This window comes from Urocitellus parryii, chromosome 3, assembly GCF_045843805.1.
Source record: "Urocitellus parryii isolate mUroPar1 chromosome 3, mUroPar1.hap1, whole genome shotgun sequence".
Taxonomy (NCBI): domain Eukaryota; kingdom Metazoa; phylum Chordata; class Mammalia; order Rodentia; family Sciuridae; genus Urocitellus; species Urocitellus parryii.
In genome coordinates this window covers 80,146,288-80,161,526 of record NC_135533.1, presented here as the reverse complement: position 1 = coordinate 80,161,526, position 15,239 = coordinate 80,146,288, and the positions used below count along the sequence as shown (strand labels likewise).

General features: G+C 40.0%; 1 protein-coding gene across 2 annotated transcripts in view; it reads right to left on the bottom strand.

Annotated features, from left to right (window-relative positions):
- Positions 1-15,239, bottom strand: part of Dnah11 (dynein axonemal heavy chain 11) — a 305,466-nt gene that overhangs the window by 145,135 nt on the left and 145,092 nt on the right. For both annotated transcript variants that reach the window (XM_026408127.2, XM_026408145.2), the window contains exons 43-46: positions 12,557-12,707; positions 9,188-9,319; positions 5,695-5,872; positions 454-654 (exon numbers count right to left, since the gene is read on the bottom strand). In XM_026408127.2, the coding sequence (XP_026263912.2) occupies positions 454-654; positions 5,695-5,872; positions 9,188-9,319; positions 12,557-12,707 (662 nt within the window). The remainder of the gene's footprint in view (positions 1-453; positions 655-5,694; positions 5,873-9,187; positions 9,320-12,556; positions 12,708-15,239) is intronic.

The following is a 15,239-nucleotide window of genomic DNA, read 5'->3' as shown; positions in this document are numbered from 1 at the left end:
ATGGCTTACCACTTCCTTCCACGTGAAACTCCATCTGCTTGGTTGCACCTCAGCCTTCTCTACAGTTATGGTGGTCAGCTAGCCCAGGTTGTCCAGGATTGGGCTATTCTAGTTTTAACATGAAAAGTCTCATTATCCAGAAAACCCACTGTTCACTCCACGTATGTCAAAACCCCCACTCTGTACTGTAGTCTTTCCTCATCTTCTGCCTACTATGTTTCAGTCATCTTCCACATTCACTGAATTTATCTCACAATTTTCTCTTCCATGTCTTTACTTAAGTAGATCCATCCAGATTTCTTCTTTGCCTGTGTATGACCTCAAACATTTGAAATCCTAACTCTCTTTCAAAGTACACTGCAACTGGAGCTCTTTCTACTCCTCGTGCTAACAGCCAGTCTCTACCTCTCTCTCACATCTGCACCCCTGTTATGCAGCAGGAGAAGCACTCACTCTGCAGGGCTGCAGACGACGTGTAGTAGTTGAACGGCACACGGGATACTAGGAATTCCTCAGAGAGGCTCGCCAGTGTTCCACTCATAAAGACCGTTTTCCCCACTCCAGCATTTCCAACCAGCATGAGTGGTTTTCCTTTCTTGAGCAACAACTCAATGAAATACCTAAGACGGGTTGTCTCTGATGTGTGAACCAGAACTTTCTATGAAGGAGGGGGAGACACCAGAATGAGAGAAAGGGCCGACAGAGACAAGCATTTCAAAATTTTATATCTGACCTTACATAGTCACATTAGAATTGAGATGCAAAGAATTGTTAGTTCGAGTTAACAGCCTGTGGGGAGAGATTTCATCCAATTTTCAGTTTTGAATTGCCAGCCTTCAGACATCTCAGCTGGAGAACAACTGGGCAGGACATCCAGGTGTCACAACATAAGCAAATGATGTATATTTTTTGAACCAAGTTTTACCTGATAAAGCTCTCTATCACAGGATATCTACCTTCCCCCCAACCTCGTCTGAGGCACAGAAGGAAATACAGTGAACATTCCAGAAGCTGGCCACCACTCTTCAGAAACTGGCAATGCCTTGACCCAGTTAGATTAAATGGCACAATCCAGCCAAAGAGGGTCAGAGTGGGGAGAGAGTGGTTGAAGGCGGAAGAGGCTTTCAAGTGGAAGAGCCAGGAAGCTGAAGAACTTCTGAAACTTACTATGTATTTACCTTGTTAAAAGTTAAAGCTTGATTTTTTACATTTGAAAATTGGCTATTAATTTACACATATACCATATTGTTTCACAGGGAATTCAAAGTGGTTTGAAGGAATTCAACAAAAGGAAAAACACCAAGAAAAATTAGACTCAGGGAACATGGATTAACAAGCAAGATCAGGACAAAGGGGTAAGCCGATGTCGACTGCAGGCAATGGAATTTTGTGCAGTGACTAAAAGCTGACAGTTTGGCTGCATAGACTATTATGGTTTGGATGTGAGTGTCCCCCCAAAAGCTCATGTGTAAGACAATGCAAGAAAGTTTAGAGGAGAAATGATTAGGTTATGAGAGCCTTAATCCAATCTGTGAACTCATCACCTGATGGAAGTAAATGAGTAGTAATTGAAGACATGTAGAGTGTGGCTGGAGGAGGTGGGGCATCGAGGGAGTGGCTTTGGTGTAAATATTTGTATTTGGCAGGTGGAATCTCTATCTGCGTTCTGATCATCATGTGAGCTGCTTTCTTCCACCAGAATATTAAACCTCACCTCAAGCCCTCAGGAATGGAGTCTGCTGTCTATGGATTGAGACCTCTGAAACCATGAGCCTCCAAGTAAACTTTTCCGCCTCTAAATTGTTTGTGTGAGGTTTTCAGTCACAATATCAAAAAAGCTGACTAAAACAGAGACCAAAATAAAACGAAAAAACTACTAGCAGGATTTATATTGTTCACAAGAAATAGGTGTTAAGTATAATGCATACAGTTTGTCATTGGGTTCCAATACACTGAATAGCAACTGCATCATTCCAAACTGAATCATGACATGAATATTTACTCTAGAACTCTTTTTATCTCAGTGGTACATAGGGCCTATTGGAAGCTAGTCAGTTCTGTGCCACATTAAAAGGTCTTTTTCTGTTTTCCTTTTCTTTAGAGGGACAGTTTATATTTTTTCTCCTTTCTTGGTCTCAGTTGCCATCATTTGCTTTCTACTTTGGCTATTGGCTCTTTTATTCACATGTTAGTTCTAATAGTTAACACTTAGTAGAGCTCAATGTATGCTAGATAGTTTACATGTATCTTGTCACATGATATAGGTACTATGGGGAGATTTTTGTTATTATTTCCACTTCAGAGATGATGAAGCTCAAGCTTAAAGAACATAAATAACTGGTGATAGTGACTAGCACAGCTGGCTAGGAATTGGTACTTGGATTCTGACCTGAGTCAGTCAGGGCCTAAGCAACATCTTACCCTCTACATAGGATGCCCTTCAGAACATCAACTCTGGAGCAGAACTGTCTGGGATCAAATCTGATCTGCTGTTACAGTGTGACCAACTCTTCTTAGTTTGCCCAGAATTTCCTACTTTAAAATTTCAAATCTAGCCTGGTGCAGTGGTGCATGCCTGTAATCCCAGTGGCTCCCTATCTATCCCAGAAAGCTGAGGCAGGAGGATAGCAAGTTCAAACCCAGCCTTAGCAACTTAGTGAGGCCCTAGGTAATTTAGTAAGACCCCATCTAAGAATAAAAAATAAAGAGGGTTTAGGGTTCGGTCGTTAAGTAGCCCTGGTTTAATCCTGGGTACCAAAAATAAATAAATAAATAAAATTCAAATTTAGTGTTCTGAAACTCCCTCAGTCTCAGGCAAACTAGGATCATTGGTTATTCTATATCCACTACCAGCATAGCTATGGACTGATTTCTTAATCTCTTCCTATTTTCCATAAGTAAGAAAAGGGCTAGTAACAGTCTATATATTAGGTTACTGTAAAGATTAGATGATCTATTTAAAGCACTTATGAGAGGCCTGGTGGGGACTTATTATTACTGATTTCCATGGTTTTCTTCTTGGGTACCAGTGATTGAACTCAGAGGCACTCAACCACTGAGCCACAACCCCAGTCCTATTTTGTATTTTATTTAGAGACAGGGTCTCACTGAGTTGCTTAGCGCCTCACTTTTGCTGAGGCTGGCTTTGAACTCACAGATCTTTCTGCCTTAGCCTCCCCAGCCACTGAGATTACAGGCACGCACCACTGTGCCAGGCCTCCAAGTTTTCTTCTAACACATTAAGAGTCTGTTAACCCAATAAATACATTTGGTACAACTGTTTCCAGAGTAAGACTGCTAGGTCCTCACAGCTCTGTTGAATAAATGATACTAACTGATAAGGTGCACCAACTTCATGACACCAATTTTAACGTCTTTAGTATTTTTGATTGATTCTATCATGTCCTCAATCTTCAATCAGTTAGATAATATTGCTGAGTAACTAAAATTTGGGTAGCTTGAAGATGATTTCAAAATACATAAAGTAGACTTAAGGGACATCATTAGTTGCCTCCTACTTTTTCCCTCCTGGCAGAGTTCCCACTTTATCTAGGCCACCTCTTGCTTTCATCAATGGTCCCCACAGGTCCATGTGCTGAAGGCCAGGTTACAGTGTGGCAGTACTGAACAGTGGTGGAATCTCAGAAGTAAGGCCTAGTGGGATGTCCTCAGGTCACTGGGGGCAGGCTCTTAAAGGTAATTTTGGGATCCAGGTCTCTCAGCTTTAAGGGAATAGAGACAGGAAAAAATTGGGGAAGGTCATGGGACTTCTACAGGAAAAAGCCATCTGACTACAATCATGTGTTATCTTTTTAGAAAAGGGGAAAATGACTCCAAAGTTAATTAAGAGATTTAAAAGGGTAGCACTGCCACCTGGGCCCAAAAGGCACAGCCCTGGAGGATAAGGCTGTCTCCTCCTCAGTTTCAGAAGGTGGGCCCCTTCTCTGGCTTCAGTGGGCCTAGAGGCTACAAACCAGGGCCTCGGAAGGACTATTGGATAGGGCTATAGGGGCGGGGCTGGAACGTTGGGCTGAGCTCAGGGACAACACTACCCCGATAATGGGCCCAGAAGGTAGGGCTAACTTCTCAATGGATCTTGAGCCAAAGAGGATTATTCTCAGTTGTAACAATCTAACTGAAGTTGCTCTACTAGTTTTTAAACATTTTGGGAAACTATAACCCCTGTCTACCTTCTGATTTTTTTTTCCTTTGGAACAAAAATGTCTATCCTATGCCTGCCCACTGTTGCATTTTGCAATCAGATAACTTCTCCAATTTCACAAGCTAAGGTTTGAGACTTACAGTTAAGGCTGGAAGGGGGAAAGTCTTTGGGGCAGTTAGGATGGGTGAATATATTTTGCACATTAGAAGGACATGAATTTTGAAGACTCAGAGGACAGAGCTTTGTCTTCCTAAAATTTACGTATTGAAGGCTTAACTCCAAGTACCTGAGAATGTGACTTATTAGGAGACAGGGCCCTTGGAAGAGGCAACTAACTTAAAATGAGGCCACAGGGTAAGCCCTAATGCAATGTGACTGAAGTGCTAATGTGAAGAGGAAATATGGACAAGGGGGAGAGGAGGCAGTGTGCAAAGATGTGTACCCAGAGAAAAGACCATGGGTGGACATGCAAGTGCAGGAGAGGAAAAACGAAACCTCCAACAAGCTCATCTTGGACTTCCAGCCTCCAGAATGGTGAGAAAATAAATTTCCATCATTTAAGCTGCTCAGCCTGTAATGTTGTTATGGCAATTCTAGTGAACTAACCTAAGGAGGCTCCTAACACAATGACTGGTGGTACAAACTGGCAGATTTGAAAAAACACACACACACACACACACACACGGAAAAGGTCAGTTGAGGACTGGTGTTGAGCCACCATAGCCAGGGAACACTAAGTCCGCTGGCAAACATCCATAGCCCAAAGAGGGGGCCTCACAGCTCTCAGAAGGAACCACCCCACTAACACTCTGAACCTGAATCTCCAGCCTCCAGAGCTGAGCCAAGGGTTCCTGGGGTCCCATTTAGTTTGTAGTACTAGTCCCAGCTCCAGCAAACAAACTTTGGATTTTCTGTGATGTGACCCTTGGTGCTTTCTAATACAAACTATATTCTATACATACGGCGTTGCTTGAAATGATAAAACTCCAAGATGAATCAGAATGACATGATTTTGAGAAAAAAATAAATAAAATGGAAAAAAAAACCATGAAAGTAGAATAAGAAGAGGGTCAAAGAATAACTCGATCTCAGAGAAAGAAGAAAACAAGATTCATTTGGATTTGTCAGCTGTCTTGGGAATCTAAAACAACCACATTAAGATTAAATGTATTTATTTTATGGCTCACAGGGGGAAGTAAAAGATGAAAGCTGTATGTGAAAAGTGCTAAGAGATTAATACAAGGTCAGATATAAGAACCAGAGAATTAACAGAACAAGGACTCCAATTTTTTACAAAACTCTTGAAGTCTCTAGGAAAACTAAAAAGCTGTTAACAGAATTAAGTTGAAATAAACTGGGAGAAAAAAGGATGTTGCAGAAATAAAAGCCTCTCTCACTAATCATTCCTGTACTTAAGATTCTTCTGAGAAAAATGTTATATGCTGAGCATATCAACACAATAATAATTTATCCATCTGGCAAGAAAGAAAGACTGTTTTACAAAAGGGCTCAAATACTGCTGTAGCACACACCCACCTGCAGAGGTACATCTGGATCCATGGTAAACTGGGGGATTTTGTCAGCCCAAGGCAAAAATTTCTTAGTTTTGTGGTCCAGATAATAATCAAAGATTGTCTCCTGGGATGGAAACTTCACTGCTTTCATCTCTTTGTGCCACCACCGGCTGAAGTTGGCTGGATAATCAGAAAGCTAAGCAGAGCAAGAGAAATCTTTATTGCAGCTTTAAAGGTAATTTTGAAAACACCAAAGCCCCTCCAAAGCCTGTTCAATACAGGGTTTGCTGTACACAGAAGAATAATCACAAAGGAAACTTCTGGAATGGAATCAAGAAACTCACCAAGTTTAATAAATAACTAGACATTAGTCATGATGAGTATTACTGCCACAGAGGTAGAAAGCTGTAATTGCCACACATCCATGAGGTACAAACACAGTGGAATAGTTATTAACTTAGAAAGCAAGATAGTTAGGTGGACCTCAGTTATTCAGTTACTGTGCAAATTACTATGCCAGGTACCACGGGACAGTGGTTATGAAGTGCTGGTATTGATTTATACCCATGTTCACACCAATTGATGGGAAAATGAGAAGAATAAGAAAAAAGGAGTACTTTTAAAAATTGGTAAGATTGATTAAAATACTATCCTTTATTCTGAGTTTATAAACTCCTTAGTTCTTTTGTTGTTAAAATCTCTTTTTTTAAAAAAAAAAAAAACAACGGTACCACTAAATAGGAATTTTATATATGCCTTTACTTAAAAAGTAAATGGATATATAAATTAAAACAAACAAAAAGTAAATGGCTAGCAATCCCGTGTCATTCCAACAAAACAATATTGAAACTTTGTTGATCTTTGAAATTCTGTACCCGAGAACCTCTGCAGAAGGAGAGAGAAATGGAGGAAGGCAGGGCTTGTTTAAAGTAAGACCCAGGGTAAGAGGTCTGGCTGAAATCTTGAGACCAGTTCCCAACTTCCAGGCAGTTTTCTTGACTAAAACATACTTATTTTTATACAATAATAGGTAAAATAGATTTTTGTTGCTATATGAGGATTTAGACAATAAAGGAAAGGAAGTGGCATCTGTGTGCCAATGACAGTCAAAACCCTTGTCAATCCAGAGGGTGACCTGGCCGAGCAACCCAGACCATAGGACGGACTGACCTAGTGAATTTTGGTAAAATCCAAAAGCATTATCTAAGTCCACTGCTTTAGCAATCTTATCTAAGACCTCAACTCCCAGAAAAAATTCTTAAATTTGCTTTTGCTTTGATGACTCTATGTCCTGGAACTATGGCCCACTCTTAGAGTCTTTGCAGGGAGGGCCTCTCCTACCACCTTCTAAACCTGCCCAGCTCATTCTCCAACCCTCTGCCATTGACAAGTTAATGAGTTTAGACTCACATTATTTTCAGATGGTAGCATGAGATATTTTATCACCCTAAAAAAAATTGGTCTTACACCAAAGCAAACTAATTTGATCTTAATTCATGGACTATCACTTGCCTGGCACCCTTTTCTGGAGGAAGAAATTTGCTTCACCTAACAATTTCTTATCATCAAAATTATTTTGGTGAAAAATTTTTACCAATTCATTCATTCATTTTATCAATTCATTCATAAACTAAAACACTTTATTTTTCTATAGTGGGGAAGAAAACAGTTATGAACTCCATGATCAGAGTGTACTGGGAAGACATGGGGGTTCACAGATGGAAGCAGAGGCTAAGCTAATGAATTCAGGAGAAAGCAGGTACCATGACCCTTCTACAAGTAGCATTGGCCACTATAAGCTAGGAAGCACTTGGAGATTACAGAAGGAAATTTAACTTCTGACAAGGGCTGTTATAAGATCCACACAGCCAAATGAATACCAAGTTTATTTATAAGTTATGGTAACTAAGTGACAAGAAGCAGAACTGACCCAGAGATTACATCAGCCCTTTATTTTAGCACCTAGAGCAAGTAAACCAACAGAAATGTGGGTCACTGTTGGTGTGATGCCTTCCAATATAATTTCCCTGTTCACATTTGGAAAGACTTGGGATGCCTGAAAACTGTGTGCCCTCTGTTTTTTACGTGAAGATTCAGGGTTATGCATGGAAGCACTATGACCATGATATGTTCTGAGGTACCCTGGAAGATGTGGCCATTGGGGAAAGCAAACTTGGAAGGAAATGCTGCTGCTACCATTTCCCATCAGTGGTACATTGAGCAAGGTACTTCACCCCCTGAGCTGAACGTGATCTGCACAATGAGGATACTTTGAAGACTTACATAAAGATGACATGAGAGAAATCCACACGGAGGTGGTTAGTGGAGATGAGACCTGCCTGTTTCTTTCACTTTCGTAAATTGGGCTATTTGTGTATATGGGGTGTATGTGTGTATGCAAAATTTTACTTTAAGTGTTTCCTACTGGAACTCAGAAGCCAAGAAAAAAAAATTAAAAAAAAAAGGGGGTGCAGGCAGGGTAGATTCACTTGAAGCTGAAGGAAAGACCAATGAAAAGAAACTGGTGCAAGGTTGACAATGGTTCAGAGATGATTATCCTGGGAAAGATCCTCTGTGGGAGCAACTAGAAACAGGGAGCCCTATCTGAAGGTTACTCTATGCCATGCACTGAGTCACCACCACCACTGCTGCTGCTGTCCCACCCTGCCAATTCAGATGCAGAAGCCCCAACTGCCCACACAATGGTATTAGGAGATGGAGCCTCTGGGAGATGATTAAATTCAGATGAGGTCATGATGGGATGAGTATCTTTGTAAGAAGAGCCAGCAGAAATTGCTGCCTCTGTCACATGAGGACACAGAGAAGAGGCCAGAAAGATAGTCCTCAATAAAACCCAATCACTCTGGCACCGTGATCTTGGAATTCCAGCCTCCAGCATGGTGAGAAATCAATTTGCTGTTTTGGCCACACTAAGGTATTTGTTATGGCAGCCTGAGGTAAGCTACTGTGAGAACTTGGGGCAATCTAAAGATGAATGGCTCCTGCACTCTTGCTATACAAATGACAGTGAAGGGACAGATTCAGCAGCTATTTTGTAAGAGAAACTGAAAGATTCTGAGATCACGGGATGTGGAAAAAATGAATGGTGATTTCCCCACATTTTTAACTAGAGCAACTCAAAGGACTATATCACTAAGGTGAAGAGAGATTGATGAGAAGGGGCAGATTTGGGTGTAGGCTAGAGGAAGAGGTGTGTGACAGGCACAGAGTGTGGCTGGTCTGTGGATCAGCAAGCGGCTGTGATGCTCTGGAGGCAGGTGGACACACAGCCTCAAGTTCAGAGGGGTGAGCTGGGCTGAAGGATGTGGACTTGCACTGTCGGCTGAGGTGACAACTGCCTGCCTGCCTGGGATTGCCTCCAGAATGCACAGACTCAGGAGAAGGCAAGGCAAGCAGAGGAGTCACCACAGCATTACAAAACAATAGGAACCACATATCAACCCCCAACCCTGCAAGTAAAACTGGGCCTATAAACTATTTCTCAACATACCTGATCTCGAAGCAGGGTGCCTCCAAAAGCCCAGATACAAGCAAAGACAAAATAGACTTCATAAACTTCTTTTGGGCTATCCAATGGTACATTTTCAGGAGTCAACAAACACTCCAAAAGAGTGCAAATGGTCTAAAGAAAAAGAAACAACCATTCATTTGGGGCAAAGAGTTTTTTAATGGGTTCAAAAGACTTTTTATTACAACTCCACTTTATCCTTAGGAGATTATATAATTTTTTAGAACTCTGTGGCTTTCAACATTGGGAGAAAGAAAAATTATTGCCTTGGGCATCTAAGTCAATCCCCCAATTTTAAAAATCACTTTTATTCAATTTAATACTCTAAGTAAAAATAAATTATTCAAAACAAAAATTTAAAATTAATAATCACTGGATAAACCAGGAAAATATATGAACTAGGAGAAAAATAATAATGAATATTTGTCTATTTTCATTCTTTATAAATAGGGATTCATAGTAACACAGTATTCTGTAATTTGCTTTCTCACTTAAAACTATATTGAAGCTAGGCACGATGGTGCACACCTGTAATCCCAGCGGCTCCAGAGGCTGAAGCAGGAGAATCACAAGTTCAAAGCCAGCCTCAGCAAAAGCAAGGTGCTGAGCAACTAAGTGAGACCCTGTCTCTAAATAAAATACAAAATAGGGCTGGGGATGTGGCTCAGTGCTCGAGTGCCCCCGAGTTCAATCCTGGTGCCTATGTATATATTTATAGAAGACATCTTTCCTCATAGGTAAGTGATGATCTATAATATAGTTGTGGATGAATCTTTAAGATTCCAGTAGACAGGCAGGCATTGCTAAACCTATCCTCCTGGGGACCCTAGGAAACCCACTTTTCTCTGGCTTTGGCAGCCATTTTTTCCACCTGGTGTCATAAATTTAGAAAGCTGGACTGGCAGTCTTGCCAGTGGCACTTTTGGACAGCAGACTACATTTAACCTTGGAAGAAATGCTGTTCAGGAACTTGTTCTTCAAACCCTGCAGGTGAAGCATGTTCAGAGCAATCCCTTCAGTACTACAGCAAAAAGCTTTACCATATGAAATATAACCAGAGATAAACAAATTTGGGGCTAGTTTCCTAAAACATAAAATGGTTCTCTTTAATTAGCATTGTTACAGACCCTAAAAATGAAAGAAACTCTTGTCCCAATTTTTGGAGGCAACAACAGAATTTGATCACTATCACAAACCTACACAGTAATGCAAGCTCAGCATTGTTTTTTTTGTTTTGTTTTGTTTTGCACCAGGGATCAAACCTGGGCATGCTTAACCACTGAGACACATCTGCAGTCCCTTTTATTTTGAGATAGGTCCTTAGTAAGTTGTTGAGACAGGTCCTTAGTAAGTTGCTAAGGCTGGTCTTGAACTTGCGATCCTCTTGATTCAGCCTCCCAAGTCTTTGGGATTACAGGCATGTGTCATCATACCTGGCTGAATCTTTCTTTTCTAGCCATGAAAGATGGAGAAATGTTTTGTTTTTTTTTAAATAATTGAGAACTGTTATATTGTTAAATTTTCTTGCTTGATTTCTGTTTTACATTGTCCATGTTTACCAATTTGAAACAATCTTTTAATAGAACTCATCAATTTGTTATCAGGAAAAACCTCAGGGTTTTGCTCCAAGTAGAAATCACATTGCCTTAAGGAACAGTTAAACAGACCAAATGGTCTCAATGTGATGTTATTAGGTGAACACTCTAATAAGTCATATGATTATTCTATTTTCTCCCATAGAATTTGAAAAACACTTTGAGCTCTGCGTCAGCAATTAACAAAATCACACATTAATCCTCATTCTCAAAGAGTTAATATACTTTAACAAATTTTTTTTTAAAGAACTGTCCTATACTGGAATTTCTTAAAGACAGCCATTTTAAGTCACTCTCTTGTACCCTTTGGTCCTGAATTCTTATAAGTAACTAGAGAAAACTACTCCATAAGACAGCGGCTTACAAGGAGCTAGGGGTAAATGCTATTTCTGTATACTACAAAAGGAAGAAGTGAGAGCAAAAGTCACATTAATTCCTACTGACCTATTTTCACACTACTCTTGAATGAAAAAGTTCACACCAGAGAATCGCACAAATACACAAGTCAACTTGAGAAAGAACACGATCATGGTTCTGCAAGGATTACACCAGAGGAAGTCTAATTAGGCTAACCACATAATTAATTCATTATGAATAAATTCAGACCTGCTTTCAGAAATAAATTATACCTCAGATAATTACTGTTGAATACTATCGTTTACTTAATTGGTGTGTGAATTATCCAAAAACCTGAACTTTCCCTTCTTATTATGCCTGCCACTATTTCTAATTTAGCTTCAAACAAAATTTGGTAACAGTAACTTAGTGGTAACAAAGTAGTTAGAAACCAATTTTGTTCCTGCAGGAAAGGAAAAAAAAAAAAAAAGGTTTCAATTGTGACCCTTTTGTGAAGTTGGATATTTCCAAGGGCTGGGGTCAGCTTTTCTTCACGCTGAGATTATGATAGCAATCTTCATTTCTGTGCACCGTAAATTATTTCCTTTTGCTTCCATGACAACAAATCATACATACCCTTCACTCTTACCAGCTGACTTACAAGGAGGATCAGAAAATTATCCCAGGAATATTACAAACTCTTCATGCAGATTGACATGTAATCAGGAATACTTTGGGGAGGGGGAAGTCTGTGAGAAAAAATTAGGATGCCCTCCCTTACTCACTGTTGGACATCTTTAATTGCACAGATTCATTTTATTCAAGAAATATACTGAGGCTGGCCCCAGAGGTGTGCACCTGTAATTTCAGCAACTCTGGAGACTGAGGCAGGAGGATCACAAGTTTGAGGCCAACCTTAGCAACTTAGCAAGACTCTGTCTCAAAGTAAAAAAATATACAGGGTTATGGATGTAACTGAGAGGCAGAGAGCCCCTGGGTTCAATCTGCAGCACTAAACAAAACAATCCAAAACAACCTTCTCTGGGGAAGTTACATAGGAGTAGAAAACTAAGGCTGCTTGTTCTTCTAATTCTGTTCCAGGAATATGATGACTCCATTAATTCATTCAGCACCTGCTACATGCTAGGAACTATGTACATCTCTGGGCATAGGAAAATGAATATGGCTTCAGCCCTTTGGTTCACAATCTTGAGAAACTGACCACAAACCCAAATGACAACACAGTGCAACAGCGTGTGATAGGGGTTTGCAAAACGTTCCAGGGAAACCTGGATCTGAGGTAGGAGCATCCCAACAATCCCAGAAATCTTTCCTCCTTCCTATGCAAGGAAAAACATGTGCTGTCTTGATCAAGCTCCATCAGGATTTTGGTTGTCAGATAGTGTAACTGAGGACAAACCTGCACCAGGCTATTCTCTGGAATTGAGGTGATGGTTTTAAAGCTTGTTCTCAGCTTATCCAAGCATGCCGGAACATATTTATCAAAAAGAATAGTTAAATTGGCCTTTTCTGATTGATGCTGCCTTCTGTCTATCCAACTGGCCACATACCTGAAAAGAAACACAGAAAAGCTTTTACTGAACACCAGGCTTGAAAAGCAGAATTTCACCACGTGCAGAGCTCCCCTTAACACAGCTTGCTGCAATACTTCAGGAATCCCTTTAGTGGGGTCATTCTGTTTCTCAAAGCAGAAATATTTTTAAATGGCCCTTTAAAAACTTGCTTTAATGGCCATTTTTAACTTAATGAAAAGAATGCAGAAGAAATTTCTAATAGCACTTAGAAGCCAAACACAACAGAGGGCAAAGGAGGCCATTATGCAGCATTTAGAAAGAAGTGCAGTCTGTCATTCCCTCAGGGACAAACTGTTTTCATGGAGGAGGCCTTATTTATGACAATAGCCAGGCATTTTTCTTGATTAATTTGGCATCAATTATTTAATAATGAGAAATCAGTTACAAAAGAGGTAAAAATTCCATAGGGGCAATTTCAAATGTCCTCCTTTTGCCCTGGACTCAACATTTCTGACAACCAATAGCTGATAATGTGTTTCCAATCACAGGCTCCGAAGTAGGATCTCATGCTTTTATAAATTTATACATATATGTATATATATCAATCTTAAGCTTATAAAATTTTAATTTTGATACATTAAATACATCTAACATTAATAATCTATGTATTAATACAGCAAACATGACTTAGTACCATCCAGAGTAGTCTCTAGGGGTGAACTAAGAGTTGCTAAATGAAAAATAATCACTGAGGAAGTCCTGATCCAGGAGGAAGCAGAGCTAATAAATACACTCTGCAGCTGGGAGGGCAGTGTGGCCACAGGCCAATGTAGCTACACTTTGCTTTAAGCAAATCAGATTTCACATTTTGAATACTCACTTTGCTTTCCACAACACTTCATGGTAGGGCTTATTAAATAGTCAACTATCTTACACCATGGTTAGACTTACAAAATGACAGCTGTCAAAACTTTTGCAGGTCCAAGAGGAATGGTTCTCATGGAAGTCTGGTTAGGAGAGTGATTTGATTTAGGAGAGTGATTTTATAAAGTTTATCTCAATGCTAGTGACAGTGGGTACCACATAACAATGCAAAGCAGGTTTTTTTATTGCCCATCAGCTGCCAGAATAGAATCTTGGTATCGAGAGTTTATCATGGGAGCAGGGGAAGAGGACTGTGCAGGGAGACAAAACTCTAAAATTCAGACTGCCTGAATCGTCATCCTAGTGCCATCATTTTTTAACTGTGCTGAGACAATAATAATAAAGATTATCTTCTGAGAATTGAACAAATATAAATGTACAAAGTACTTAGATTACTACCTGACACATAACAATTCTCAGTTAAGGTTACCAATTAGCAGCTGGGTTCAGATCTTGCCTCTTCATCTCTGTGCATTGTGAGTGAAGTAGTGTCTGGTAGGATACAGGAACTGGCAGCTGTGATTGGTATAAAAATATATATGTCCCCTCTCCCCCCAAATCTCTTCCAAGTGTGTGAGGGAGCAGAGGCCATTGCAAGAATAACTAGGAGTGGTAGCCTCAAAAATAGCCCCAAAGTTTCTGCATTTAGGGATAGGTAATTACTATTCATTGAGCCACAGCGGTAGTATCCAAAGTACCAAAGGAAATTGACCAGAGCCATAAGCAAATGATGATCTTGTATAAATGGCCTCCACAAGTGGCATGAAGGAAGCAAGCTCTACCAAACCAGGAGACCTAGTAAGAAGAGATTCTGATCCCCACAAGAAGGACAATGAGTGACCTCTCTTAGGGGTCAAATATGTCACAGTGCATAATATGTCAAAATTCTCAACAAGTATAAACAGTTTAAAATTTCAGAGAGATTATTGCTAAACTTTCAGAGTTAGGAATAAGAGTAGATATTTAAAGGATAGAAAATTTATAAGTAAAGACCATTATCTTCAGCAATGGCAAAACTGAAGACATAGACCTGTATTTGTTTCCAATTCTTTCCATTTCACAAAAAATTCCTTTTAATTTATAAAAGATGCTATAGATTTGATCATGATCAGCTGAAATGTACCACTATCATAGAATGTAAAATTGAAAATGATAACCTAAAATTGCATCTTTATCCCTTGCATACCTAAGAGATTGCCCACACTGGAGCTGTGGCCTCAGGAAATCCCTGCCTAGTGATGCCCCTTCATGTATCATTTTAATGCCAATTTCTAGATCACTAACAGAGTCTTTGACTTTGAAGGATTTATGAATGAGGTCCACACTGTCAGCTGTACTGTTTTTCCCTCCTCCAGAAAAGCTCTAGTTTTATTACATGAAGTCTAAATCCCTGGGGTTTGGAAATCAGCTACTAGAATCTCCAGGCTCTAAAAACTTTTAAAATGATTACTCAACAGTCTGGAGCTGGATCCTGTCAATCAGGTTAGCAAAAAGTCATCAGACTAAGAGTCTGCTCTGAGGGCTGGGAATGTGGCTCAGTGATTGAGTGCCCCTGAATTCAATTCCTGGTACCAAACAACAACAACAACAACAAAAGAGTCTGCTCTGCATGGCAAGCTTTAGGTTTGCGTTTCACGGAGGCCT